A 23,549-nucleotide genomic window follows, 5' to 3' on the forward strand; every position below is an offset into this window, starting at 1 on the left:
AAACGGATTGATTAAAAGTAAGCTGTGATATGACTGTGATTTTACTGAGAAGTGACACATATCGGTCATATATAGATAACCCAGAAAGTAATTGTTTGTTGCTCGTTGGTGAATACAGATAACGTCGCTACATTTCTAAAGACGGTTATTTTATTCCCCTGTCTGGTTAGTACTTAAGAATAAGATGGGGAAATCTTTGGTCCTTTGAAACGAAATAATACACTTCTCTGGGCCACCGAACGACTCATGGGTGAGTCACGCATGTTACGTAATCAATCTGACGTAGTGACATCACGAGGCCTGTTTGGAAAAGGCGGAAGACGGGACGAAAACAACAGCAACGGCGGCGTCAACTCCCGATAGTTGACGAACAGGAGAAAAGAGAGAAGGCAGAGCCGATTGTCGACTACCCGGCCGGTATCTTTTGCCACAGGTGTTGCGTTTGCGGTTCTTCTGTTGGTGTTATTCACATTTAATCACACAATGTCGCTAATTGCTAAGATTTTCGGCACGGGGGGAAAGAATGCGAAAGCGCCCACTACCCAGGACGCTATCCAAAAACTCCGAGAGACCGAGGAGATGTTGGCCAAAAAACAAGATTTCCTGGAGAAGAAAATAGAACAGGAGCTCATGACCGCGAAGAAGAACGGCACGAAAAACAAACGAGGTGAGGAAACCATCCATAAACACCCAGGTTTAACTGTATTAGAACAGTACAGTGAGTTTGCTGGTTAGCCCGCAGGCTAACAAGGGAACAAGGAAGTTGTTCTTGACAGGGTGTTTAATCGAACACGGGTCTGATGTCGTCATTAAATGTCTCATTTAAGGGCAGCAGCTACATGAATATAGTCAACAATTAAGCTGTTGAAATGACGATTAACAGGCGGTTATTATTACTACACGATGGCACTGCGTATTGGGAAGTTAAATAAAGACAGGAACTTTCTAAAAGTGTTGGCCATCTTTGACGCTATTGAACATGTTCTGACCTTCCTGTATGCGAACTTTGTTGCTTAGCGTATGATGTTATTACACCCAAAATTAACACATGTATGTGTTTATGCGCTCCTTTTCTTGTCATTTTATGTTGTTTCGTTTTAAATGCCTGTTACTTATGTAGCTTTACGTTGAGTGTCTCGGTTAGCTAAACAGTTAGCTTAAGTTTACTAAGTAACATACGAGGACGTAAAGGGTCGTTTTGACAGATGACAGATAAATCTCTGAAGGTATTTAAAATGCGTTGTGAATGATTATTTCCGTCACACAAACCACATAGACTTGTATTTTGTTTAACGGGTTGACCAGTCCAAACAAAAATGGCAGCTGTCTTGTCATGTCAACATGGCTCCCTGTTGAGAACCCTAATTATTGTCACGTGAATGTTACTGTCCATTAAGTATTTTTTATATCCACTGACACACCCCTTTTCTCGTTAACATAAATGGCAGAGGGGATTTAATCTCTGAGGAGTCAGTACTAGTTTGTGTCTGATCATTATCTGTAGTAGGTTGGTTTTTCAGCACATTTACATTTACATTGACACATATCTGCTATATGTACACATGTGATTATCCATTGTAGATAGGGATGGGACGGTACTACTTTTTGTGTCTGATACTGATATAAAAACCAGAGTATCTACCAATACCAATATTATTCTGATACAGTCAATTTAGACCATTTATGAACTACGAAGCTGTTAACAACACATTTGTGTTGAGTAATTTCAAAGACGTAATTCTTCAAGTGTATAATAAACATTGTTCTCACCAAAAGAATAAATAAATTTGGCTAATATGATTTTGCTGACTTATCTTTTTTTTTTTGTAACCATGTGTGCATGGTTCCAGTGATTTTGATCGGTGTCGGACCGATACCGATTCCCGTCCCTAATTCTGGAACACATAAGCATTGCAGTCTTTGTTTTCCTTGAACTGAGGCATGCTATGTTGTTTCTGGCATCTGCATATTGAAAAGAAACCCCAGCGTAATGATGAGAAAATCTCACTTATTGAGATAAATGTGTGTTTATATATATATGTGGAAAAATTTAAACAAAACATTACATTTTATATATATGTATATATATATATATATATATATATATATATATATATATGACCTATATATCTTTAAATAGGTTATGAGTCTATGACTGAAGACGTTTAAATGCTGCAGTTATTGCTTTGTCATGTTAGATGAGCTGTAACCCTTCTCTGTATGTCAGGGTTGAAGCATGTGTAACCAGTGGAGCAGACATCCAATTGTAGGACTTGCATTTATTACACACTGCCTCTCAGACAGAGCATGCTGTGTTAAAGCCCCTGTTGAACCAAACCTCGATGTCTGTTTTGTTTTATCTCTACTTTGGGCAGGGCTTGGCATTCTAACATAAGCTAAGCATTGCAACCCTTTGAAGTACAACCAGCTTGTATTTTTCACGACAGCTACTCTACATCTCAGCATCATGTTCTCTTAGCTTCAGCTTTGACTGTGGTGAGGGTTTTTGGTCAGCTTTTCCAGGACCCACCACTCTGCGTCAATTTGGTCAGGACATGGTGCATTTATGGTTTGTAAGAGCTCACTATATAGCTATGCCAAGGTCCCATCACTGCTGATGTTCTGTGTCCATTCAGTTACTCAAAAAAACAATGATCTGATGTCACGTTCAAGGTTTTTGTATGAAGTCTTTGTTGACCTGAACTGTAATAACCTCATGTTAAAGGATATTTTACAGTATGTTAGTGATCACTTTATTAATCATGAAAGGGGAAATAGTTATGTTACAGAAGAGAAACAGAAGAAATTACCTCATAACAGTAGGTGGGAGGCAGTTATGACACTCGGTATATGCAGTTTAATAATTCATGCAAATTGACAGTTAAATTATTCTATAAAATCCAAGACAAGATTATTTTTTATCTATTATCTGCTATAAAAGTTGCAGTTTATGAGAGTTTGGATTATAAGCCAACAGTACAGTTGACCATATTTTTTTGGTTACTGTAAATGTAACATAATACATATTACATTACTGCACTTCATAGCCTGAGTAAACCAGCTGTGGTTCCATCCGAGAGATCTGTGAAAATGCCACAAATAATCAAGTACAACCATTGTGCAACCAGATTTTCAACATTGTTCTTCCAATCAGCTGGCCTTCTGTTGGGAGATGTATGATATGCTCAAAATCCATAATATCCCCTGAATGAATTAAACACAGGCATGTGGGAATCACTGGCAAGAATAGGGTGGTTCAGTAGAGTAGTTGAACAATGTGGTAACTTGATTTTAAGACAACGGTGCTTGTTTGTGTTTGTGCCAAATGGGAATGTCAAGGGTTTATCAAACCATATGGTTTTTTTTCCGACTGTTTCATCATAGTATTAGGATATGTCCTACACAAACCCAAGTGGTAGACCACCCCTGCAGCTTATGTCTTCTGATCCACTGTAGTTTCACTACAGTAAAGTACCTTTATAGTAATCGGGGCCCATTTGTTGATTGATTTTTAGCCATCACCAGAGCATTAACGCTAATCACATCAAATCTTCTGTCCTGTAATAGCAGGATGTGCCTAGTGGATTCATTTAGCCCCACTCCCTCTTTCTCTACTTATCTGTCACTTGCTTCGATAAACAGACACACACCGCAACATACACAGACACGTTAACATAAACATGTCTGTGTTGACTAGTTAATGGCGTATATAAGAATTCAGCCATGCACCTGCACCCACACATTTCTCTAAAATAAGAGAAAGTTGCACTGATCAGAATCCCTTAAGCTGAATTATTTTTTTTATTGCTGCTGGGGTTGCTGAATGGCCACTGGACAACAGTAGGACAAAAGGGTCACAGAGTCATAGGCATTTTGTGAAATTAGTTTAGGGAAGGCTTTTTGAATGTAGCTTTGCAGTCCAAGTAATCTGATCATCATTTGTGTTGGGTAACAATGTTATCAGTCCAAGAATAGAGCCAGCCAATGATATAATCTTATGACACTGGGACTGTCAGGTGCCGTGTGGCCCCTGGTGGACCAGACCAACCGACCACATACTATGCTCTATGTGTCCAATTTTGATTCAAATCTGTTTTTGTGAGGACATATTGACCTTGTTAGAACATTTTAGCATTTAGGTGGCAATTAGTTAAGGTTAGGGCAGGGGGCTAGGGAATGTGTTTTGTCTATGAGTGTCCTAAGAATATACTTAAATATATGCAGGTATTAAATCATAAATCAAAGCTGCACTCAAGATTAAAAATTGAGTGAGATTTTTGAAATTGGGCACAATTGTCATCTTTTAATAATCTGATTTAAAAACCGTCCTCTGATCTTGACACTATGATGAAGTTCACTCCGTCTACTTCTCCACCAAACATGCTGTATGACTCAGCAGGTTGAGTCATGATGTGAATTTTCCTTGTCAGCATCAAAGGGGAATTCCCTGTGTTTAAATTTAACTCGGACCTACGTGGAGCAATTTAACTGTTTGAGATTTCAACACCATGTTGAGGTTTTTCAAATCAAAATTCAAAGACATAGGTCGAACAATGAAGGTCAACACCAGCTGTCAAGCGTAATGGTGTCCACTCATATGGGCTGTGCTTTATCATCTATTTTCTTCTAAATTGGAACATCATTTTTCAAAATGTACATGTGCTATTGAAGAAAACCTGAAACTGAGACCATTAACTCCTCAGAAATAAAAGTTTACTGTTTTTATAAATCAATAGGAATTGGTATCATTTTCAAATAAACTTACTTTCAATGTAGATATATGGTGTAAACAGGATATGATTTGGTGTGAGGGAACTCAAGTTACTACTGCTGCTATCACGAAAGGCCAAAGTCCGCTGAAGATAGACTTCAGTTTCTATGGCCGACATCTTCTCAGTATCAGTTTCCGATCAATGTCCACTTGAAGTTTTTCAGAAGCTCATCTCAACGAAGGCATATTTTGTCTGATAACATATATTTGTTGTTCTCAACATACTTCCATTAAAACCTTTCAAGTCATGTAAACTAATCCCATGATGACCAATCACATGGTCCTTCAGAAGATTTATGTACACATCCCTTGGTACGGTGGCTGTTCCACTTTTCCAACTGCCAACACTGAAAAACAGTCAAAAACAAATGAGTTTGGTCTAAAAAGAGTCTAAAAGAGTTGGACTATAAACGCATTAAATTAAATGTTAATCATCAGTTTTTATAAATGTATAATTATTCATGATCATAACACATGAAATAATAAATAAAACATCCAAAGAAACATATTAGCAAACTGACTTTAATCTAACTTTGTCTCGTCCTCTCTTTTTGTTCCTAGTGGCTCTACAGGCTTTGAAAAGAAAAAAGCGGTATGAGAAGCAGCTGAGTCAGATTGATGGAACATTGTCCACCATTGAGTTCCAGAGAGACGCATTGGAGAACGCCAACACCAACACAGAAGTGCTCAGGAACATGGGCTTTGCTGCCAAGGCTTTGCAGGCTGCACACCAAACCATGTAAGAGACATTTTCTTTAGTCTGTGCTGAGGTATTCAATATAAATATTGTGAGTTGTTGGATGCTGTATAAAAAAAAAAGTTAACATTTTAAAACGATGTTTAACATGAGATTTATCTAAAACTTGTGTCATCCAATTTCCTTCTTTTTTCAAGTTCAAAATGTTTTCTATCTATGTGCAATTTACCTGTTGTCTCTCTGTGTTCCTCCTTTTTCTCAGTGACGTAGACAATGTCCACGATTTGATGGACGATATTACGGAGCAGCAAGAATTAGCACAGGAAATATCAGATGCCATTTCCAGACCAGTTGGCTTCGGTGAAGACTATGATGAGGTGAGAATTATAGCATTGCTCACCGGGTAGTGTCAGCTCTGCATGGGGCCAAATTTTACTTCCGTCTGTTCATGTGAACTGTGATGCATTTATAATGTCATCAATGCAGAAAAGGCTTGCTTTCACGCATGCAACGGCATGTGTAAAAGTGTACTTGCTTGAAACTTTGCGGATCACAGCTGTGAGAATTTGTAGAGCACCACGCAAACTCTGGTCCGGCTCTGTCAGGTGGAGACACTGCAATATTAAGCTCTCAAACTTATCACAGTGTTTAAAAAACAATACTGACAGAGGTGGAAAGTAACGAAAAGCCAAAAGTGATGTAATATCCTGTGTCGTGCCGGGCGTGTGAGCTCCACAATAGTTTTGGATTTCTGACCCCTTGTCATATTTCTACTACCCTCACACCCCACGCAAAGTAATATTTTATCAGAGTATTGGTACTTTTACTTGAGTACAATATTTTTGTACTTTTTCCACCTCTGAATACTGATACACCATGTAAGTTTGATCCTATGTGGTTTACATCAGAGAGGGCTTTGAAGAAGAAACTGGTCATGTGCGCCCACACACACTACAAACCTGTGTGTGTGTTTAAGACTCACTTTGCGCACTGACAAATTTATAGATTGTTGAAATGATCTGTACATTCAACTCGCACGGTTAAGTCATGTCTAAACATATATCAGGTTCAATGATCAATGCACAGCCATTAAAAAAAGCATCAATATTTAATGAGACCAGCCGCTGTGACCCTGACATTTAGTTCCTTCGCATTTATCACTAATTCCCAAATAATTTTTCTTTTTCAGATTTCTACATCATAGATTAATGCGTTCAGTGCACACTTTTTCTTCTTTTTCTTTTATTGTTCTGCTGAGTTTGCCATTGTTCTTCCAGAAGAAGGCATCAGACAGGGCATTTTGGGGTTATTTGTATATTCATTTGCGGGTGGAAAAGGTGAGGGGTGTGTTTCTCATTCAACTCTGCTTAGTCTCATGTTTGATTGGATGTATACAGAAAAGAGGCATGGAACTCGGCATATGCATATGGTTTTATTTTAAAATTTCAGAATGAAAGCTGCGCACCCTTTATACATGAGGCCTCTGATGCATTGATTATTTACTGTTCCTCCTGTGCATGTGTGTTTTTAGGATGTGCTCATGGCTGAGCTCGAGGATCTGGAACAGGAAGAGCTCGATAAAAATCTTTTGGAAATCCAAGGAACTCAAGATGTTCCCCTGCCCAGCGTACCATCTACATCACTTCCAGCGAGACCAGGTATTAGGTCGCACAGTCATTCGAGGACCTCATTTTTTTATTTTTTTTTTAATGATGTTATTTATTTATTAAGATTCTTGTTATATACTTTCAAATACTATACTCTATCTGTGATATTTGCTTCTTTCTAAAATGTACGCCAAAGTGATCTTACTATGATTTTAGAGAAGTGAAATGGTTAAAAGCAACAATAAAACAAATAATTTCATTTGGTCAAGATAATCACGACCAATTAAATGTTCATATTCTTCCATGTCTGCTTTAATTTGATCATCTATGTCTGTGTGTTTTTTTTTAGCCAAGAAGAAGGAGGAGGATGAAGATGACATGGCAGAACTTGAGGCCTGGGCAGCTAATTAGGCTAGTGTGCTATGCTAGCCAGCTAGCGCTCCTCTCCCACCTGTCTCTCTACTTCCAGAGAGGTCGCATTCATCTGGAGGACAGACGGAGACTCTGGGCCACTGAGCTGGCATGCTGCTCTTTCTTACAGTCGGCATCCCAATATCTAACCATACCCCGACCTTTAAGTATGCACTTGTGCAGATGTGTGCAAACTCAAGATGATGTGACCTCCAGCTCCTCTCCTCTAATTGATGTTACACTAAGAATCACTTTATTCTAGCCACACACTCCTCTGTTTATAAAGGGCATACAGTGTAAAGTGTATAGTAAATATAATGCACTTAACATCCTGGTTTTTTTATTTTGTTTTTTTTTTGTTTGTTTTTTTATCAAAGTGCTCTTTAAGTAAAAGAGTTCTCAAGATAGTTGTTTCCAAGTGCATACTTCAAGGGTAGGGGGTGTGGAGGAACATGACAATGGTTATTTCTTCAAGGAATCTAAAGATGTGTGGGAAGAGAATCAAAAAAAAAAAGATATACGACACAACCATTTTTCTGCTTCCAGTGTCGTCATGCAAACCTATATGTACACAACGCTGCATCTCGCTGAATCTCAACTGCAGCAACACACAAGATACGAATAAATCTGAAAATGTAGGACTTTTCTCTTTGAAATGTCACTGTCAAATTATAAAAGTAGAAATCAGTTGTAACCAAATAACTTAAAATTGTAGCATCCAAGGTTTGAGCCCTCTGTCAGCCATATTGCCTTCATGCAGCTCCGTGTTTACTGGCATTGATTTGATTTTTCACGGTTTCTATAATGGAAGTTTTATATTATGGTCCATTCATGCTATTTTTGAACAACCTTTTCAACTTATTCACCCAAGCAACTCATTTTCTATGGCAAATTGGCTGTTTTCTTCTTTTCCTCCATCCGTTCAATACAAAATGTTTTTTTGTTTTTTTTAGATAGAAAAAAATACACTTTTAGTACCTGTAGAATTTTATCAATTTCCTGACAACACAATGTGCAAATTAGTGCTAATTGCTAAATTCAACAAATAATTGTCAGGTGATGTTTTTATTTTTGTCACGATTAATTACAAATGTCAACATGCTAGATATGGTGTTTTTTGTTTTACTTTTTTGAGCTGCAAACCTACAGAAGTCAATGCCTACTAAAAAAAAAAAATCATATGAGTGATGTGGTTATTTTCCTGTCCACCAGATATACTTTGATATTTGATAAATAGTGGTGGACATCCAATATGGCTGCCAGAGGGAACACTTTAATGCTTCTGTTGCTGCATTTGAAATTACAAGGTGCCTGACACCTCAAGCGCCTTGTCTGACAGTGACGTACTCTTGAGAAGTCCCTACGCGGGCTGAATTTAAATATAACGGTTGTGAATGCGTGTGATACTTTCTCAGTCTCTCGACACAGTGACCTCTTATTAATACTAAAGATGGCAGGCTGGATTTGTTTTTTGCTCTTCTTTCGCTCCTGACTTAAACACTGAACAACAAACATAACACGTTGTTCTTGTTCGTGTTGAACGAATGATGCGAGTCTTCAGCTTCTGCTGCTGCTTACGCTGTAGCTACACCTTCCTCCTCCCATCTGCACACACATTTATGCATGGATGCATTGGGGTTGATGTAAAATTAAACAACTGGTTGAGAGTTTAATGTAAACATGATGTGCGTCAGGATATAAATGGCAAAAAGTACCAATTCAGAATGGTCATCATTTGACCCCAATGCATATATTTAGACAGACTATCAAATAGAGGTGTAGAATGCCAACTGATTTTTCTGTTTTTCTTGTGTGTGTTTCACATCCAATATTACTCATGCTGTCTGGCTCTACAGAAAAGGTGTGACCAGTACACGGTTCTTCTCAGAGGGATACATACAGTTGGACATGGGAGATCTTCCTTGTGGCAACCATGTTGCTCTGTGACTGTTGTCATTGTCGGGTTGTAAACACTTTATCTTAATAAAGTTGGGATCCAATGCAGTTGTCAGCATTGTTGCATCTTTACATACAAGAGGGATGTTTTTTTCCCCTTGTATTTGTCAGTCTGAGAGCATCCTGAACTTGCATGATCTGCTATTCAGGTTCCTTGTCCCTGACTCAAGCTGAGACACAACAACAAAAACCAACAGCCACTAATCCTTGAAAGCAACGGTAGAGATTAAGCCCAGTGTTTGTATAAATGCTATTTAAAGGGTACTGGAGGTCAAGACTGGATTTGAAGAACCTTTAAAACTATTTGACAAGGTGATGCTTCCATTGAGATGTGTTGTGTGTGTAATTTTTACATCAAGGATACCAATGTAATGCTCATTTATTGTCAAATCGCAAATATTTTTACATTAAAGTGCTTTATTTCAACTGGTCCACAAAGTCTTGAAAACTAAGTGGTTTGCATCTGACTGATGGGATACAGCGTATGAGGAAGATCACAAGTTCATCATTAAAAAGAATTAAAAAGTTTTAGAAACCTGAAACGAAAGTGTGTTAGTTGACAGTGGCACGTTTTGTACAGGTGGTGGCTACAATTCACACGCTTACAACTCCTTCCAGCACCATGCTCTTAAACCTACCATACTTAAGACGGTATTCTTAAATTAGCTGGAGTGTAGTGTTTCCACCAGTGAGCTAAGTTAAGCCTCCTTACTCAGCATGAGAATGTATTTCACTCTTTCTGGAAGTATAGACCAGTCACTACTTTCCCAACTGCACAATGTTTACCGTTTGTCATTTTTCGTGTTCACATAGCCGGTGGTGGTGGTGGTGGTACATAACACTGTGATAGTAAAATAGTATGTAAAATTGATAATTTGAATAAAGTACCTCAACGGAGTCTATGACAAAATACTGATTACCAAAGGTGAATTGTACAAATAATCAGATAAACTACATTTGCCGAGATGGTCTCGATAGTACAAATACTATGAGTGTAAACCGATAACTTCTAAAATTAGTGTCGCAAAATGGATAACTTACATATCCACGTCTGTGCTTAGGCTGCAATACACTGTCTTCATCCCGACCAGAGAGCAGTTTTAGTGTCCTGACTTTTCTTTTTCTTCATTCTGATTTTCAAATGTTAATCTGAACAGTCAGTCACTGCGTCCTAAATTCCACACCTGCTCATCTCAGGAAGCACCTGTCCATTACCCCTGCCACTGATTTATTGCATTTATGTATCATTCACTATGTCCAAATTAGCAGCGAAAGAAAAAAGTGGAGGACCTTTGCCCTCCGTGAGTCTGAGACCAGGTCCAGTGGGCTGGCAATGCCAAAGATGAGGTCAGTGAGAAGCTAAGGAGGGGTAATGGCTATTCTTAGTACAAACAAACACACAAATGTATATGTCAGCTACTTATTGCTGATATTATGCATGAAGAAGTTCAACCTAACAAAACGTCCTCTTACAAAATATCTATTAATAAATCAAATGCTTATATAACAGGGTAATTCAATTAAAAAAATGTTTTGGTTATGTCAGTTATGGCCCAAGACAGAGATTATTAGATATTGGTGGTGATGCAAATACAGATCCATTGATATTGTGGAAAACTGAGGCACCATGGGTTTGCTGAAGATCCCGGGGGTGACTGTATGTTTAAGTAAGTATTAATTTGTTTGCTCAACCGCTAACAACTTTCCCCTTAGGCCTGAACCAACCATAACCAGTTATTTAGCTTCCATTTCTGTTCATGCAGGGTTTAATTTTGTATTGACTGTTTGTACTTTTCCTGGGAAACATGGGAAATGATTTCATACCATTGTCACTGTCTGTTGACACATACATGATATCTATCTTCAATTGGGGATTACTGTGACACGTCATTATGGCGTGGTAGACATCTGAACCTGGAATTAGCAAAAACTGAATTGCACATATCTGTGACGTAATTCTGACTAGTAAAAACTAAACTGCATGTTTGCCTAGTAAGAATGACTTGCAGATATTGGTAGTGGATATTCTGTCTACTGATTAAATTAAAATTGAAACCTCTTGCCATAAGAGCAACAATCATGCATGGTTAAAAGTCAAATATAATCTTTGCAGTGTTTTTGTCTTATCTGATACTATAATGTTTTATTTATTTTACGTTTCATGATTATAAAATAGGACATTCTTCCTGCAGTTACTCTCCCTTAAGTCCCTTAACTTTACTTAGCTTGACTTCGGACACATATAATGTAAGACCAAACCAGTCCAGACCAATTTTATCCAAAACTTTGTTTCCAGTGTTTGGCTGGCCCACATTTACCCCTATCCAATCAAATCCCTTCCGTGCGGGGCGGGACTTTCTGTGGCCAATCGGAATCTAGAGTCAGTGCGGGTTCGTCGTGTAAACTCGGCTCCGACGATAAAAACCGAGCGGTCACATTTCTGCTCCTCCCTCTTTGCCTCTGTCCGTCGGCCAGGCTACAGCAGCACTTCTCACCCTGCCGTGAACTAAACACCAGAAAACAAACATGTCTGACAAACTACCATTCAAAGTTGGTGAGTGTCACTCGTTACCTCGTTCAGTTTATACGTTTGAAGTTGGGCGACAGTTGGCAAGCTAACATACTGTCTAAGTTCATGCTAACGTGCGCGTCGTAAGACCCGGGCTTAGCGTAAAACCTTAAACACAGCAACGGAACGTATGTATTCAGACACTCTGAAGTGTCTATTCATATTGGCGTTAATGACGTAAACACTCGCTTGTCTTACTGGTGAAGTTGACAGTATGCTATGTCGTTAGCATACTGTCAACTGTAAACTGTTATTTTGAGATTAAACTTGCACAATAGTTAGCACGTCTGTTCTTCGTTACAGTCATCGCGGCTAATAACTTGTAACTAACTGTTGCGATAATAGTAATTTACAGTCTTGGACTTAAATGTATGAATGGAATTGTTGAGATTTAATGGTGTTCGAGCCCCGAGCACGTTAACATAAATGACATCCACTGCCTGTGGATGTTGTAGTTTACTACCCTAGCCCAACGCGTTACACACAGTGGCTTTGGTCTGTGATTTTAAACTACAAATCCCCATGATACTTAGCGCCCCGCCGCCAGAAGTGATTTGAATGGAGCGGTCAGAGACCGTATGTTACTTCATACAGGAGTGATGCTACTCGCACCACACGTGGTGTTCGTGTGCAGACAATAGTACAGCTCAATACATGTGAACAAAGGTTGCGCAGAGTTAATGTTTTAGAAATAAATGTAACGTTTACTTTGTTGCTTCTGTCATTTGTATCGATCCGTTTTGACTTTAGAAATAATATTCATGGGGAAAACGAAAACCAAAATGACAGTCGTGCATTGATAAATAGCATATAAATTTAGCGTTATTCAGTTATATTGTAATAAAACCATAATGAAATGTGACATATGGGAACGCTATATTCATAAGGCATCTGGTTGGAAGCAGAACAGTTGCACAATTTATGTTAACAGATAGTTCTGGGGCAAAGTCAACTCGTTCTTCACTGGGCGTGTTTAATGGGCGTGTTTAAGAGTGCAATTCAGCACCAAGTCTGTCATATACTGACACATTTCTCCCCAAGTTCTGATACGTTGGGTTAAAGGGGTAAATAAAATGAGTTGGAGGAAGGAGCAACATAGCGGCTCCATTGACTTCAAAACATTAAAGCACATGTGGTAAATGGATCCATGGGGCTTTTGGATCATAAAGTGTGTTCTTGGTTCATTATGAATTCATAGTGGTGCTACTGCTCTCCAGGTAATTTATGTATTAGTTAGATTATACTCTGACTCTATCTAGATTATTTTTCTGCCCCTTGAGGCATTGTAGCTCAACTGTCCGTGTTGCAGCTGTGTCATAAGGTGGCAGAGGGTGACTGTACTGAGACTCAATAACAACTGGAGGACTTGGCCACCACTGACAGTGAAACATAATCACGTTTTGTTCTATTTTTTTATTCGGTGCAGGGATTACATTTATGTCAACACAACCATTTGTTTAAATAGCAGCAACTTTTTTGGGGAATGTTGGCAGTCTCTGCACCGTACCCTCTGCTCTTAAGAATACACTTGTCACACGTTGGTTATGTTGCATTTAAAGTGCTGCTTTAGGTTCTATTCTTTTAGAACCATTTATCAATAAATCTCCAGATCACATGGTTCTCTGTACAATTCGCAGAATCACTTCACTTTTTAAAAAATGTTCCTTGTGAGTCATAAGTACGTTGAGTGGGGAAATGCTTTGCAGTCATAAAGATACTTCAGTTTGCAGTTAACCTGGCTAACAAGAGTATCAGTTCAGGCACTGCTTTGACCTCGGTGTGAACTTGTGTTCATAATCCCCCACTCTGGACTGCGCCGACCCGGGCAGGTTTAGGGCGGTCACAGCAGCAGACCGCCGCTTGGTGGTGGAGGAGGGGTCAAGGTGAAGTGAGGCTAGGTTACCCTGGCTCCATCCAGAAAGATACCAGCACTATGGTGCCCGTAGCTTTAAACCTGTACCTCACTTCCTGCTTTCTAGTATCTTGACAATCTCTAATTTTAAGAGCAGATAATAAGATTAGTGGGTACATTTAGTCAGCTGGTAGATATCAATCTGGTATCTCTGCTGTGCTGCCTCTGTGGTGGTGTTTTTCCACATAAACCCACCTGATTGTAACTGACAAGCTTTTGTCTTTGTTTTTTTTTCTTTCAGTTTTTACAAGACCTGTCTTTAAATGTTAATCAGGACCTGTCATTACCTAATAGGGCAGCAGCTAACGATGAAAAAAACATTTATCATTTATCATCATTGTTTCCTAAACACCAAAACTACAACATCCTCAAAGGTCCTGATTTGACCACAAACCAAAGATATTCACTTCATTCTTACAGAGAGGAGCCAGCATTCACATTTAAAAGGCTTAGCCTTTGTTTGTAGTTTTAAGAGTACATTTATAATTGATCTGCGAAAGCCTTTCCCCTGTGTGATATTTTTTTTGTCTATAGTAAAAAATAATATTTCAGTGGCTTCTTGGTGTGGATGTAGGCATGAACAACTCTTTGAACATATCCCTGTCTCTTTCTCTTAGCTGACATGACCCTGGCCGAATGGGGACGCAAGGCTATTGATATTGCAGAGAATGAGATGCCTGGTCTGATGAAGATGAGGGAGATGTACGGTCAGTCTAAGCCCCTGAAGGGTGCTCGCATTGCCGGCTGCCTCCACATGACCCTCCAGACAGCTGTGCTCATTGAGACCCTCCTCGCCCTTGGTGCTGAGGTAACATTTTCAATCTACTTCAAAGTTTGGCATGTAGTACTGATTTGTGATGTGGTGATGAAGTATTTGGAGGATTTTGCTTACAGAAATTATACTTGTCAAACTTAACAAGGCAGGGAATGCCATTCACCCTGTTATGAGTTGATGAACCAAATTAATCTTGGGAGACATTATTTGCAGGTTGAAATCCTTCTTTAAGTTTTTTCCAGGACATTGGGTTTAAACATATTTGATTAACTGTTCAAGCCCTAGGAGAATGAGTAGTCCGTGTAAACAATCAGACTAAGACAGAACTGGACAAATCCTAGCTTTTTTGTTTGTTTTCGAAGTCTATTATGTAATCTTGCACAGCATTGCATAAGACCTTTAGTTCCATTCAGACTAGTAATGTATTTTGGTTGTACATTGTCTGGCCCGGGCAAATACTAAGCCAAAAAACCCCAACCTATTTTCTTACTTGGCTTATGTCTGTATTTAGTTGGCTTGTGACATGTAGGCCTTTTTATATTCTCAAAGTGTTAAGGCTCTTGTAAATGCAGCTTTGTACTAGGAATGCTCAAATTTAACTTACCTTCTGTGATGGACTCTCTGTGAAGTGTCCATGCAGCAGTGGTTGAATAACAGACAAGTTTACTCATTAATTCATTAGAACAAACTGTCTGTGGGAGTCTGGGATTTTTTCTCCCCGTCACTGTCTCAAGGCCAACCAGCATGTTCTGTAATCATGTTTTTTGTCCGACTGTGACTGGTCTCGTCCTGCAGGAGCCTGCAGCCTGAGAATCAATGGAGAGTAACAACCTGTCCACAGCCTGCTTTTTATTCTTTTTCTTTTCTTCCTCTCAATTTCATTTATTGCTGAGGTAGTGATGCACTTGCCCATCATAAATAATGTTTACATGGTTTGTTGCTTGAAATTAATTTGTAGAACCATGGTTCTTTTCAGGGAAAAAAACTATCATTGTAAAACTCTGCTTTGCATACATCTGATCTGACCTGCAATATGATGTCTTGAATTGTGGTACAATTTTTTATTTTTTTTTTGTTCCAAGTACAATTACAACAGCTACACATTTCCAACAGAAGTGAAAAAGGCCAAATATTCTTGTTAATATTTGTTACGGTGTGATTTTTCTCCTCATTGAGGCGTTGTAGCCCAACTGTCTGTGTTGTAGCTGTGTCATAAGGTGGCAGATAGACTAGTGGTGGTCTACACCAAGGCTCTACAACAACACCAAGGACTTGGATTGATTAGTAACATATTAGCTGGAAAGTTCAGTTACCCATTAAAGCTCACATAACCCTCATAACTGTCAATTAAATGGATAAGAATTCAAACAAACTTCAAACTGCTTATGATTATTTTTCTGTTTATTGGCATGTGTGGTTTTTCAGGGTTAACTAGTTACTGCAGAAATCTGTAACAACCAGATTACTAGAGTTGTTTTTTGGGGGGGAGGGTAACTCGCCTGTGAAGAAAATTAATTCAGCTATTCCTTTTTCCATCAGGTTCAGTGGTCCAGCTGCAACATCTTCTCCACTCAGGATCACGCTGCTGCTGCCATTGCCAAGGCTGGCATTCCAGGTAACACACACAACCTCTGTTTGTGTGTCTGTAACACCAGAAATCACATGAAGGACCACATGGTATATTTTAGTTATAAAATAATGACAATTGATATACATGGCCAAAATAAATGAAATGATCAATCCTCTCTGTCTGTAGTGTATGCGTGGAAAGGTGAGACTGACGAGGAGTATGTGTGGTGCATCGAACAGACTCTGTACTTCAAGGATGGCCAGCCCCTCAACATGATCCTGGATGACGGAGGCGACCTGACCAACATGGTCCACCAGAAATATCCCAAGCTATTGGCAGGTCAGTTCACACAGAAACACACAATTTAAAATGTTTTTTGTTCAAGTTCAATTTGGTTTAACGGTATCTTTGTCATGCGGTTTGGTGGATTAGTTATGTCTTGCTTGAGGATGCTGCTTGTTTCTTTCGTGAAATTGGTCTGGATTTACCCAATTTCTTTTGTTTTTTGTTCTTGCATATGCATATTACTATGTGTGTATTTTCTGGCCCTTGAGGCGTTGCAGCTCAACTGTCTGTGTTGTAGCTGTGTCATAAGGTGGCAGAGAGAGACTGTTGGTGATCTGCACCAAGGCTCTACAACAACACCGAGGACTTGGAGTGATTTGTCACCACCAACAGTTTTTAAACATACATGTTTGTGTCAGTGGCATAAGTCGTGTGTTTGGAGTTGACGGTTGCATGTTTGTTTGTTTTTCCTTCTCTGTGTGTGTACACAATGCAATCTCTCATGCACTCTCTCTGATTTAATTGAGAGTTGGGTACCCGGTTGGCATGGGGAGGGCAGCTGGGCCGTGGCCATTACACCTTGCTGGGGTTAGAGGTTACACGTAGCCCAGACTAGAGCTGGGTGGTAGAGATTTTAATCGCTTTCTGTTATGGACTTAAAATTACCTGAAAGTTCAAGGTATTAGCCTAGGTTTTGTGTTGTTTATATGTCTCTGAGAAATATGTATTTATCTTTTTACTATACATATTGACTGTCAATGTTACAGAGAACTTGACTAGAAGTTGCTCATTGTTGTACAGCCGTGTTCCTCCGCTGAGTCAATGTGATGACATCATCAAAGGATTTGTCTTGACTCGAATTTGACCGATAAATCAATCTGGAAAAAATTAGAAGTCCTTAATGTCTTAACCTGCAGTCTTTTTTAAAATTTATTTTTGATTAAATATATATTTATTTATATATTCGCATTGTGTCTACAGGTATCCGTGGACTGTCAGAGGAGACGACCACTGGTGTCCACAACCTGTACAAGATGATGAAGAAGGGCGACCTGAAAGTCCCTGCCATCAATGTCAACGACTCTGTCACAAAGGTAACAAGCCCTTTTCCATGAATCCTTCGACTTTTTGAGAGAATAGGAGTGGGACCAAATTTTAAAGGTTTTGTTCAACCTCCTGCTACTTTTTTTCTTCTCGATTTTAAAGTGGCAACTTGGCGATTATAACTGACAAACGGGCTATAGTGGGAACTCGGTCTCTATTCTGTCTGGAAAAGCTAGACACAGGGTATCCTCGGGGTCTTAAAAAGTCTTAAATCAATTTGAATTTAAGGCCTTAAAATGTCTTAAATTCTCCTAAAATCTCATAAAAGGTCTTAAATGCAATTTTGAAAGGTCTTAAAAATCTATTAGTCTCACTTTGAAATGTTTCCATTTTTGAGGATGCATTAACATAACTACAATACGGAACTAAAGTAGGCCGCTAGCTAGTATGCTGTGCGCACGCCGCGGCGTGTTACAGCTTAGCATAGCAGCGGAGAAAACTTTACAAAAGCCCACAGCTAAGCCAAATTGCTTGCATAAGATGGGTAAGTGCAAGTTCAATTTGTAGCGCCAATTTTTCTTGGGTCTTAAATTGTATTCATTATGGTCTTAAAAGTCTCTTAAAAAGTCTTAAATTTGACTTGCTGAAACCCGCAGAGACCCTGTAGACATGATGAAGTAAATTTTTCTATCTGTCTTGCAGAGCAAGTTTGACAACCTGTATGGCTGCAGAGAGAGTCTGATAGACGGCATCAAGCGTGCCACAGATGTCATGATCGCAGGTAAAGTTGCGGTGGTGGCAGGTTATGGTGATGTGGGCAAAGGCTGTGTTCAGGCTCTCCGTGGCTTCGGCGCTCGTGTCATTGTCACAGAGATCGACCCCATCAATGCCCTGCAGGCCGCCATGGAGGGTAAGTGACGAGTCTCTACCGAACATGGTTATTTTTACGTTAACATTTGAATGTTATTTTTGTAACCATATTGTCCCCTGACATTGTTGTAGGTTATGAGGTTACCACCATGGATGAAGCATGTAAGGAGGGAAACATCTTTGTCACCACCACTGGCTGTGAGGACATCATCATGGGACAGTAAGTTAGACTCTGACCTTTCATAATACAAGTAATATAATCTCTGTTAAGTGTAAACTATGCTTATTCACCAATGTTGTCTGTTGCACCTTTTATTTAACCGTACATATTATGTACAAAATGTCTACAGTACTAAATTGCATGCTAAATATCCTGTGTGTGTGTTGCTCTCAGCCACTTTGAATGCATGAAGGATGACGCCATCGTCTGTAACATTGGACACTTTGACTGTGAGATCGACATGAACTGGCTCGATAAAAATGCTGCTCAGAAGATCAACATCAAGGCTCAGGTAAAAATAAAATGTGACGATTTTAACTTTTTTTTTTTCATTTTAAACTGTCCAATGCTTATTTGAATTTGGTCCCCTTACGATGCATTTGTGCCAAGCCTTTTTTTTTGCACAATGAGATTACAAATGCAAAAATGTATTTGGCACCAGATGACACAAAACAAATGTACTGTGCCAAAGTCGCGCATTGATTTAGGGACGGAATTGGTTGAAGAAAATGGCTTTTTTCCAAGAAGACAACGGGCAAATATTTGTGGATCGTTTTTACCCAGCAGAGTAATGCAGGGAAACGCAAATGCTCTCCACTTCAGCAATAAATGTGAAGTGAAAATTCCCCTTAAACTCTGACATTTGTTTGAGTTTGTCCTGTTGAATTGTCACAGCAGCACTTGTACTCCTCTACAGGTGGATCGCTTTCGTTTGAAGAATGGCCGTCACATCATTGTCCTGGCTGAGGGTAGACTTGTTAACCTGGGCTGTGCCATGGGACACCCGTCCTTCGTCATGAGCAACTCCTTCACAAACCAGGTACTGAAAGAATCTCATTTAGTTTTAAAGTCTATTTGTTATTTCATTGTGAACAACTTTTTGAGACCTGGGAGATCTTGATGCTTTCCAGTTTCACTTTACAGCGTCTTACAGCATGTTGACGTGCAATATATCACTGCACGACTGTCATTTGTGTTCCCCTGTAGGTGCTGGCTCAGATCGAGTTGTGGGTGAATACTGAAAAATACCCCGTGGGAGTCTACTTCTTGCCTAAGAAGGTCAGAATGACTATTCTTTATGTCACATAGATATTCAGTGTTTGAAATGAGACTCAACAGGTTTAAGCAATGTGTTTTTTGAAAAACTGAAATTGGCAATCAGACAAAAAACCTAAAGGAGAGATGTATATTAAAGATTGTTTTTGGAAAGACCTCAGTTTAGTCTAACAGAAACTTCACGATCTCTTGTTTTGCCTTTGTCTCCTCAGTTGGATGAACAGGTGGCTGCTGCCCACCTCGATAAACTGGGGGTTAAGTTGACCAAGCTGTCAGCCAAGCAGGCCACTTACCTGGGTCTGCCCACAGAGGGGCCCTTCAAACCGGACCACTATCGCTACTGAGACTGTTCACCCTGCTGGGAAATAAGAGAAGAAGGAGGTGTGGCAAGAAAGGTGATGGTGGCGGTTTGGTGGGTGAGAGCACATGAAACATTGAGTCAGGAAGCACTTTTTAATGGCCACTTCGGATTTGGACGAATAAGAACTTTTCAAGGAAATGGACAGTTTTTGCTTGCTCTTCTCCAACAGACTTCTATACCAAATGCTAAAGAAATGTTAAACAAGTTGCATCCTCTGTTGCTTGCAGTCATCTGGCATGGCCAAAGTTTGAGTCAACGCCTTGTTCTGCTTTACATTTAAGTTTAGAACCAACGTAATCTTGACTTGTATTGAAGCGCTTGCTTCTCGGTGTGTGTGTGTGTGTGTTAAGACGTGTTCACACTTCAGAGCAGCAGCAGCTACATCTGTGCTTCATCTGAAAATTGTATTTTTAGGATTCTCCAACTCGCCAACCTTCACCAATACCTTCACACCCGCTGTCTCTTCTCTTTTTTCCCCCATTACAACTCTTAAACACCATGTTGTGCTACTGTGATTGATTGTTCGCAAAGTCATTCCCTCTCTTATGGAATCAAATGAACCCCTCATCTTTTTCTACTCAAACTCTTTCCTCGTGTAGTGGCTTGAGGAGAAAAGCTCTTATTTGAGGTAAAGTGTACTGTGGCCTTGTTCCATTGTGGGTTCACATTGACACTGCCCTGTTTTAGCACTTAATAGACAAATTGTACTGTAACTGTGCAGAAGTGCAGATACTTGCCAAAGGAGCTACCAAAGCACATCATGCCTTTTGTCTGATTAAAACAAAACAAAAAAAGTCTTTATTCTTTGCCTATTCTAGCCTTGTTCTTTTCTTATGATTTATTTAATTTGACAAGGAGGACCATGGTTCTTATTTTGGGTGTAAACGCATCAGGCCGGAGGTTTAAGCGGCTGCAGGTCTTGGCGATTTTTAGCCTGAAGTTCAGAGTTCATCTGCTGTCGGCGATAAATCATTGTGGAAATTGTCAAAGTGAGACGATGAAAAAATTAAAAAGAAACGTGTTTGGACTCTGGGTAATTGTTCTTGTCTTCAGTCACTTTAATTACATTTTATTTATAGAGATTATGCCTGAAATATGGAGCAATAAGGCAATGTCATAAAACTACACAAAAAGAACAAATAAGTTGATGATGGAAATGTTGCGAGTGAGAAGTGCACTGGATTTGACTTATGCCATTCTGTGTTTAATGGAAACCTGTAAATCCTTATGTTCCATAATACTTTGCTACGATATTGTCATAAGTGGAGAAGATGGCCAAGTTTTTGGGATAAAACACTGGTGGGCTTGTGTTTTACCAGCATGATTCTTTTCTTCATAGAACTAGCCATCCAATGCTGTTTAAGCCTAACGTTTTTGTTTGATTTTGCATGTTTGACATTATTTTTTGACCGTGCCAGACACCCACCCTGAATTGATATGCTAATGTCCTTAGCAAGGACGCATCTTAAGAGTTTGTTTTCCTTTGTTGTATTGTTACTAATTGAATCAATATTTCACATCAACCTATAATAACAAAGACCTTTAAGTATGTGGGGAAAAACAAGATCACTGGATGTTTACTAGTATTTTTTTAACAGCTGTTCCTTTGCAAGAGTCTGATAGTCACTGTTGTTGGAACCTTTGTGTTTTCATCTTCTCTTGCCCGTAGCATCTGTACTTTTTATTTACATTTTTTAAAATTGGTTCACCAAGTGCACAGTATTTACTCCGAGTCAACACATCCTGTTTTTAGGGGACGCCACCACAGATGTCGGGGTCTGAATCAGTTCTGTGGACTCTGAAGGGTTGACTGTAAGTTGCTGTGCTTATTCTTACATAACAAAGAGACCAGGCATCGCTGCCATCTTTAAGCTCTGATAAGATCACCTACTGTACTGTCCTTCACCTCAGGCCAAACAGGGTTTCTATTTTATTAATCTAAATAAGTTAAGTGACTAAACCCAAACCAGATGTGAGAGCAGCTGATCTGATACAGATGTTAGAGCTGTGAGTGATTTTATTATAATTCTCCTTGCAGACGAACACAGCATCCTTGGCAGTGGTTATAAAAACACAGGGATCACTGGCCCCATCTGTAACTGAATGTCGTCCACCGGATTAGTTTAACTACACAAATCTGACCAGCAGATGGCGGTGTCTAAACATAGTCAGTCAACATTTTGTTCTACCTCTTTCAGCAGTAGGTATCACTCAGTCTTGTTAAGGTCACAGGAGGTGTATCCAGGATGACTTTTAATGCCAGGTAATGTGCTTTTTTTTAAAAATACAGTTTAGATGTTAATATTGGGTCAAAATAGAGTCCGGATGTTGACCTGTCCAGGGAAAACACTACCTCTCAACCCAATGTCAGGTGTGATGAGCTTCAGCTCCACCCACAACCCTTGAAGGACAACCAGTATAGCTGATGAAAATACTTTAAATGCAGCTGTGACTGACCAGCACCCACTGTATAAGACCAGCACAAGAATTGAGTGGTCTCTGCACCAAGTCTTAACGGTGGATAAGCTGTTGCCTCCATCTGTTTCAACCTGACCGTGTTCTCTTGTCTTAAGTCTTAACTCAAGCTACCATGTCATTGTATTGTCACTCCAGATTTACCTTTCATTAGTGCCTAAAATAGAACACTGAAGTCACAGTCACCAAGTGGGCATTACTCGAAAGAATTTAAATTAGCCTTACAACAGAGAGGGCCTCTGAGTGTGATGTAACAATGTGAGAATGTTTTGCTCTACATTGTTGTTCTCTCAATATTTTTATCAGAGGTCATTTTTATTTTACACAGCTGCTTTGACTTGTTTTGGTCTAAAATGTTAAGTCTTTGGAGCGGAGTAAAAAGCCGGAGATTTGACAACAATTCAGAGCCATTTATCTTAATGACTTTACTGCTGCGGACAACTCAGTCCTTCTCTTAAAGATGTCCTTCAAAGTGGGAATAAAAATGTGCAAATATTTTTGTCAGGATGAAGTGTTTACGTAGCAATCTTCCATGACAGAAAACATGTTGGAGAAATAATACTTTGGACAACATTACCCCATATTTTATTTAACAGTTCAAAACCAACTGACGGGATGAAAACATAAAAATTAGATCAGAGGATCCAAGGTCACCGTGGACATTCAAGATTTGTCATAAAACAAAAAAATCTGGATTTTGCATGCATGTCTTGAACTTTGCCTCTCTGTTTGTATATGTAAAATATGTGCAACCGCTCCCTTCAGTGTTTACAGCCGATAAAACGCAGAATCAGGCGTCGGGTATTCTTTTCAGTCTGGCTTTAATAAAACCAGCGACTCGACCTAAACAAAGGAAGACCATAAACTGTACATTAAAGAGGATTTAAGCTCTGAGATTTGCACTTTGAGCAGCACCATAACTCTTTTTTGCAGCTTGGACTTTACAAGTGTCACCTGCAACCAAGTATCT

At 39.3% G+C, this 23,549-nt stretch overlaps 2 protein-coding genes across 2 annotated transcripts; both read left to right on the forward strand.

Moving 5' to 3' along the window:
* Positions 1-310: 310 nt before the first annotated feature.
* On the forward strand, positions 311-9,868 carry chmp4ba (charged multivesicular body protein 4Ba). The gene is made up of 5 exons (XM_083892923.1): positions 311-667; positions 5,333-5,510; positions 5,731-5,845; positions 7,000-7,126; positions 7,425-9,868. Exons 1-5 carry the CDS (start codon positions 484-486, stop codon positions 7,484-7,486), a joined length of 666 nt encoding a protein of 221 aa, XP_083749049.1. The 5' UTR covers positions 311-483; the 3' UTR covers positions 7,487-9,868.
* Positions 9,869-11,877: 2,009 nt separating this feature from the next.
* Positions 11,878-21,879, forward strand: ahcy (adenosylhomocysteinase). Its single transcript, XM_083892832.1, has 11 exons — positions 11,878-11,996; positions 14,541-14,731; positions 16,238-16,313; positions 16,455-16,607; positions 17,535-17,647; positions 18,300-18,507; positions 18,600-18,687; positions 18,862-18,979; positions 19,385-19,507; positions 19,675-19,746; positions 19,956-21,879. The coding sequence occupies exons 1-11, from the start codon at positions 11,969-11,971 to the stop codon at positions 20,085-20,087; spliced, it is 1,302 nt and encodes a 433-aa protein (XP_083748958.1). The 5' UTR covers positions 11,878-11,968; the 3' UTR covers positions 20,088-21,879.
* The last annotated feature ends 1,670 nt before the right edge of the window (positions 21,880-23,549 follow it).

This window comes from Microchirus variegatus (assembly GCF_963457635.1).
Source record: "Microchirus variegatus genome assembly, chromosome: 7".
Lineage (NCBI taxonomy): Eukaryota > Metazoa > Chordata > Actinopteri > Pleuronectiformes > Soleidae > Microchirus > Microchirus variegatus.

Bases quoted from the DNA above. Each gene is read 5' to 3' on its own strand.
- chmp4ba (XM_083892923.1), top strand. From the start codon at position 484: ATGTCGCTAATTGCTAAGATTTTCGGCACGGGGGGAAAGAATGCGAAA. The intron at 5,511-5,730 runs GTAAGAGACATT...CCTTTTTCTCAG, and splicing joins CAGGCTGCACACCAAACCAT to TGACGTAGACAATGTCCACG. The intron at 5,846-6,999 runs GTGAGAATTATA...GTGTGTTTTTAG, and splicing joins TCGGTGAAGACTATGATGAG to GATGTGCTCATGGCTGAGCT.
- ahcy (XM_083892832.1), top strand. From the start codon at position 11,969: ATGTCTGACAAACTACCATTCAAAGTTG. The intron at 18,508-18,599 runs GTAAGTGACGAG...ACATTGTTGTAG, and splicing joins CCTGCAGGCCGCCATGGAGG to GTTATGAGGTTACCACCATG. The intron at 18,980-19,384 runs GTAAAAATAAAA...ACTCCTCTACAG, and splicing joins AGATCAACATCAAGGCTCAG to GTGGATCGCTTTCGTTTGAA.